Raw genomic sequence first — 6,456 nt, 5'->3', positions numbered from 1 at the left:
TTTTGTTTCCCTGTTATTCTTTCTTTTTGTGCCACTGAGTTTTTGAATGGGTCAACAGCTTGGTGATAACTGAGAAAAGAACAGGTGCTTTCAGGCTGTGCCTGGAACCTTGGGAGCTAAACAAACCCAACAACAAGACTTATCGCTTGTAACAAAGAGCAGCCTGACAACTGTTCACAATGAAGGAACCACAAAGATTAAACACTGTCAGCTGCTGTCATTACTTAAAAACAAACAGGTTCAGTTGAAGGTTTTCATCAATTTAACCTCAACTTGTGTCAAATGATGATATCCCAGGGGTTTATGTGCTGCACTGCGATGTTAATTGTGATAGCTTGGTGGTGCATAAAAACAAGCACGCTGGTTGCTTTAACGCGTTTAATGAGCAACTGCACGGCCAAACAGAAAGAGTAGACATTCTTCCGAGGAACGACATGCAAGGGGCAGGTGTGTGTCCTAGAAAGTGTTCCTACCTGACACCTGCTTGACCAAAGGTTCCTAACTCCCATTCTAACAAAGTCTATAACACCAATACAGTTCAAAAGCTGGTTGTGTGTGACAGATGGTGACTGTGTATCATGTGTTTGATTAACTCCTCTAATGGAGGACTTCCTTTGACACTGATTCATAGCTCTACAGCATGTCAGCAAGTTTCTTGGGACCAAAGTCCAACATCACATGACTTGAAGACTCCAGGAAGACTTTTTAAAGGCCTTGTGGAAACTGTGACAAAAGGTAGAAACACACTCGTTCCTCTGTCATCCTCTTACTTTAGCTTCTGTCTTTGTTTGTTTTTGATGTTATTTGTCTTTTGTTAACCCTGTCTTGTCATGCACACTGTATGTGATCAGAACCATATGGTTATCCTACACTTTCTTTTTTCCTTTTATCTTACCGTCGTACCGTTGTTTAATCAATCAATAATCATCACCTTGTATTTACCATTTTTGTTTATCTTCTTACCTTCTGAATAAATAATTATTCTTTCCATATGACAGTGTGTTTCAGATATGGAGATTAGCTTTGTGTTACTGTGTCTGACACTTGTAGCCACTGTAGCAACAGTGTCTGCTGCAGCAGAGGTGAGACCGGAAGCATTGTGTTATTTAGACACTTTAACTCACTGTTTCCACTAGTTATTCTGTACTAAGTACCATGCTTTGTGCTTAGGCTTTTTGATTGATTGTGCTCATTCTAAGACTTGAATGTTAATTTACACTGACACCTAAACTCTGTCTATGTCTGCTATAGGTAGGAATCATAGAAAGCCTCATACTGGCTACTCAGCAGCGTCCTTGGCTCTGGAGTGTCTATGTGTTTACCGTCGGCCTTCCTGTCATTCTCTTTATCAGCTTCATGTGGCCTGATAAGGTGCAGTGATTGTGTTTACTGAATGTATATCTGTGTTTATCATTGTATGATATGTCCATCTTTTGTGTACCTCTGCTTTAGACAAACAGACCACTAAAATTTAAAAAAGTTTTTTTTCATACTTGAATGTGTTTGTACTGTATTTAGAGGTTTGGTCCACCCGATCAACAATATTATTATAAGAAGTGTGATGAAGCACAACCTGATGATCTTGAGGTCTCAAAGCTGATACAGTCCAAGGATATTACGGGTATTGGTTTATTGCTATATTATACACCATCATCAGTAGTAGCAGTAACAGGAATGGTAGAGATATAGACTGCTTTTATTGGCAGCTTTTGTTTCAGCACAATTCTTCACTTTTCCTCTCAGGAAAGTCAGACAAAACTGTAACAAGGAGGAGAGATGCTCAAGTTAACCAGAGGAAGTCTGACCTAGATCTGAAGGTGGGAATTAACATTTTTTATACAGTAAAATAAGTGGTTTATAGTCCTATGTGTGTTGAAGGTTGAAGGAAACAAATTAGTTTTATGACACCACTCAACCACCACCATGCTTATGTTAAGTATTAATTACCCACACATTCAAATGCTTCCTTCCTTTTACCTCAGTCATATTTTAACAACAAATTTGTATTGTTCTATCATAGGTATGTGATTTGGATCAGATAATATATGGCTTCGAAAGAGTAGATCACACATAAAAGTAGCTGGACTGAAGTGGTTCTCCAATAATACTAATGAACATTTTTTTAAACATTGTGCAAGTCTTTGAGTTTATTGCTGCCAGTGTTTTGATCACTTATTAAATCCAAGAGTCCAAAGTTCAACGAGCCCAAACCTCATTTTCACATTTAATTGTTAGTTTTTGCAGAACTGCGATACCATTTGAAAATATAAGGAATACTTAATTAAACAACCCAACATTTTTCAACTTGTTCAACACATTGTGTGTGTGTGTGTGTGTGTGTGTGTGTGTGTGTGTGTGTGTGTGTGTGTGTGTGTGTGTGTGTGTGTGTGTGTGTGTGTGTGTGTGTGTGTGTGTGTGTGTGTGTTGGGGTTAGGGTCATTGCTAACCCCAGAAGAAACAGAAGTCCTTCAAACTTAGGATTGTGTCTTTGGCCAAGTCTACTTCTGGACAGAGCAGTCGCCCTTTGGCTTGTGAAAATAGTACATTCTCCCAACAGCAAGGGTGGATTAGATGTTTGGAGTGGATCTGGAAACATTTTGTTTCACTTTGTTTGTCCTTTTTGTATGTATGAGAACACAAAAAACACAAAAACAAAATGATCAAAGCTATGGTTCTTTTATTCTACCAAGTCTATTAAATTCTATTTGAGCCTATTAAATAGCCTATTTGAGATGGAAGAAACCTCCACCAGAACCAGGCTCAGGTGAAGGAAAGATAATTTGCAAAATGTTATTCATGTACGTAGTTATTGATGTGCCACAGACTGATCACAAGAATCACACTAAACCATGCAGGTGTTGTAGCTTCATATTTGTTCACTCAGTGTGTCTAATAAATGTTGAAACGCTTCCAGAAGAGAAACTTTGCAACATTTTGTGTAACGTCACATAATAAGCATGTGGCGCCCTCTGCTGACAGCAGGCAGCAGTGACACTACAGGACCAGAGACTGGACCTCAATTACCCCACAGACATGAATCCAGCCATCATATTCATGCTGCTGCTGAGAAAGAACATGACATTGAAGGCAGTTTAGTTTAAACTTGTGGAGGCCTATAGTCCTCCACTAAACCAGCTAAACTATGAAAGTGAGTTCATATGTGACTGTGTATAACATGTGTGGGACCCTTCCTTTACTTCTATTTGTAAGCATTTACACTGTCACATGTTGTTTAAGGTAAAGTAAAACATGAATAAAACATTAGCTCCCATGTTGCTGTGTCTTAGTTGGTGTTTGTCTGATAAACAGGAGAGCCTGGGTTTAAATCCCAGCAATGCCTTACCATTGTGACTAGTGCTTTCAGATCAGATCAGATCTTTTTTTTCATTAAGTACTATTACTGTCACATGTCTGAAGTGAGGCACATAGTGTAAATTCAACAAACCTTCAATGCATAGGTATAAATGTTTAATTTCATGTTAACAAATTCTTCTAATGCGAGCAACACACACAATGTAACATGAACGCATCTGTCACATATCATTACATGACGTCACTATGACTGTCCCTGTCTCCTGTGGCCATTCTACAATCATCCCCACTCAGTGTGATGCCTTTTAGCTGCACCTGTATAATAAGCAGACCTGTGACAGTGGTCCATCAGTCACAAGACACAGACTGTGCTTCTTTTCATGTTGATCTGTTTACTTAGATTTTAACACACGTTTTTTTTTTTAAAAACTTCACCAATTTTCAATGTGTGTGTGTTTAATAATCGTGTGTGCATTGAGTATTTTTAATTCATTGATAGATTTGGAGGAACTGATTCTCATCCCAGCCACTTCATACTCAGCTGCAAACCGCACCAGCGCACGCTGAAGGTCCTGGCCTGATGAAGCCAACAGGACAACATCATCTGCAAAAAGCAGAGATGCTATCCCGTGGACACCAAACAGGTGACAAAGGGCAGCCCTGCCGAAGTCCAACATGCACCGGAACAGGTCTGACTTACTGCCGGAAATGCGAACCAAGCTCCTGCTCCGGTTGTACAGAGACCGAACAGCCCTTAGCAAAGAGCCTTGGACTCCATACTCCCGGAGCACCCCCCACAGGATGTCACAAGGGACGCGGTCAAATGCCTTCTCCAGATCCACAAAACACATGTAGACTGGTTGAGCAAACTCCCACAAACCCTCAAGCACCCTGCTGAGGGTATAAAGCTGGTCCAGCGTTCCACGACCGAGGTTCGACTATCGTCCGAATTCTCCTCTCCAGTACCCTGGCATACACTTTCCCAGGGAGGCTGAGAAGTGTGATCCCCCTATGTTTCAATAACATCCCCAGTTGAGGTCAACAGCTCCCCACCTCCACTTAAAACAGAGTTGGTAAAGGACTGCTTCCACCTGTTGAGGCGCCGAGCAGTTTGCCAGAATCTCTTTGAGGCCGAGCGATAGTCCTCCTCCATGGCCTCCCCGAACTCCTCCCAGGCCCGAGTTTTTGCCTCCGCAATGGAACCGGCTGCAGCACACTTGGCCTGCCGGTACCCATCAGCTGCCTCAGGAGTCCCACAAGTTAACCAGACCTGGTAGGACTCCTTCTTCAGCTTGATGGCGTCCCTTACCTCGGGCATCCACCACCGGGTTTGGGGATTACCACCACGACAGGCAGTGGAGACCCTGTGTCCGCAGCTCCGAACGGCCGCATTGACGATGGGGACGGAGAACATGGTCCACTCGGACTCTATGTCTCCAACCTCCCTCGGAATCTGGCCAAAGCTCTCCCGGAGGTGTGAGTTAAAGGTCCGTCTGACAGAGGGTTCAGCCAGACGTTCCCAACAGACCCTCACAATACGTTTCATATGGTTGAAGGTTAGTTGAAACAACTACAAAGTTTATCATCGACCTCCGGCCTAGGGTGTCCTGGTGCCATGTGCACCGATGGACACCCTTATGATCGAACATGGTGTTTGTTATGGCCAAGCTGTGCCTAGCAAAGATGTCCAATAACATAACACCATTCGGGTTCAGATCAGGGAGGCCATTCGTTTCAATCACGCCTCTCCAGGTCTCACTGTCGTTACCCACGTGGGCATTGAAATCTCCCAGAGGAACGATGTGGTCCCCAGTTGGAGCGCTTTCCAACACTCCCTCCAGAGATCCCAAGATGGCCGGGTACTCCACACTACCGTTTGGCCCGTAAGCACAAATGACAGTGATTGACCCTCCCGTCCACCGGGTAAAACTCCAACACATGGCAACTAGCTATGAACTATGAGCAAGCCCACACCAGCCAGCCGCCTATCACCACAGGCAACTCCAGGGTAAAAGAGGGTCCAGCCCGTCTCAAGGAGTTGGGTTCCAGAGCCCAGGCTGTGTGTGGAGGTGAGCCCGACTATTTCTAGCCGGTACTGCTCGACCTCCTGCACAAGCTCAGCCCCTCCCAGTTACGTAACACTCCATGTCCCAAAAGCCACAGCTATCAGGAGTAGAGGGATCAAAAGTCAGTGCTGGCAACTGTTTAAGAAGTTTAGATCCACTAAGAAAAGCATTAAGAGATCAAGGGCAATTCAGCAGAGCCAACAACGTATCAGTTCCTAACCAAGTCTGGATTGTATCATCACACATCAACATTTATATAACAGGTAACCCACTAGTTAATCAATAATAATCTATTTTACAGATGAACACAAAACTATCAGGTTTACAGGTTGATCTGTGAATCTTTTTTTTAATCTTTTTTAATTTTATTTTTGTTCCACAAAGCAGTGTTACATTCATGGGGCAAGCTACACTATGTCAGGGTTGGCGGATGGTTTGAAGGCCACCAAAACCGTCTCCAAACGCCGTACGACCTACTCCCAGGTGTCCACTGAAGCGAGAGGTGTGTGCCCAGTGGATGACCTCTCCTCATAACTCTGGAGGCACAAATAACTGGTTAGGAGGACATGCTTGTAACAGTGGCCTGTCACGGTTGGCTGCCTTCACCCGGGCCTCATTCGACCAGGTCACTGCCTCGACCACGCACCCAGGAGGCAGAGTGGGTGCTGGCTCCGACACCTCCAACCCCGTCTCATGCAGCCGAGACAAGGCGTCCGGCTTGGTATTCTTGGTACCTGGATGATAGGACAGGTGGAAGTTGAAACGCGTGAAGAACAGCGACCACCGCGCCTGGCGAGAGTTCAAACGTTTGGGTGTCCTAAAATATTCCAGGTTTTTGTGGTTGGTGTAGACCACGAATGGCTGTTCTGCCCCCTCCAGCCAGCGCCTCCACTCCTCCAGTGCCGCCTTCAATGCCAGCAGCTCCCCGTCTCCAATATCATAGTTCCTCTCGGCCTGCGACAATTTGCGGGACATAAAAGCACACGGATGCAATTGCCGTCCAATGGATCCTGCTGCAAGATCACGGCACCGACCCCTGACTGCAAGGCGTCCACCTCCACCACAAACTGTCGCAATG

At 44.4% G+C, this 6,456-nt stretch overlaps 1 protein-coding gene across 3 annotated transcripts; it reads left to right on the top strand.

Annotated features, from left to right (window-relative positions):
• The first annotated feature begins 664 nt into the window (after positions 1–664).
• On the top strand, positions 665–4,551 carry LOC114846127 (calnexin-like). 3 transcript variants are annotated; one of them, XM_055506709.1, is made up of 6 exons: positions 665–735; positions 999–1,082; positions 1,252–1,371; positions 1,519–1,621; positions 1,744–1,817; positions 3,812–4,551. In XM_055506709.1, exons 2-6 carry the CDS (start codon positions 1,011–1,013, stop codon positions 3,824–3,826), a joined length of 384 nt encoding a protein of 127 aa, XP_055362684.1. In that variant the 5' UTR covers positions 665–735; positions 999–1,010; the 3' UTR covers positions 3,827–4,551. The 3 variants fall into 3 exon arrangements, with proteins under 3 accessions (XP_055362684.1, XP_055362674.1, XP_028990746.1); XM_055506699.1 differs by lacking the exon at positions 3,812–4,551 and adding an exon at positions 2,021–2,423; XM_029134913.3 differs by lacking the exon at positions 3,812–4,551 and adding an exon at positions 2,435–3,271 and having other exon boundaries at positions 666–735.
• Positions 4,552–6,456: the final 1,905 nt, after the last annotated feature.

The sequence above is a fragment of the Betta splendens genome, chromosome 2 (assembly GCF_900634795.4).
Source record: "Betta splendens chromosome 2, fBetSpl5.4, whole genome shotgun sequence".
Taxonomy (NCBI): domain Eukaryota; kingdom Metazoa; phylum Chordata; class Actinopteri; order Anabantiformes; family Osphronemidae; genus Betta; species Betta splendens.
The sequence above is the reverse complement of the archived record's forward strand: the minus strand, read 5'-3'. Positions and strand labels throughout refer to the sequence as shown.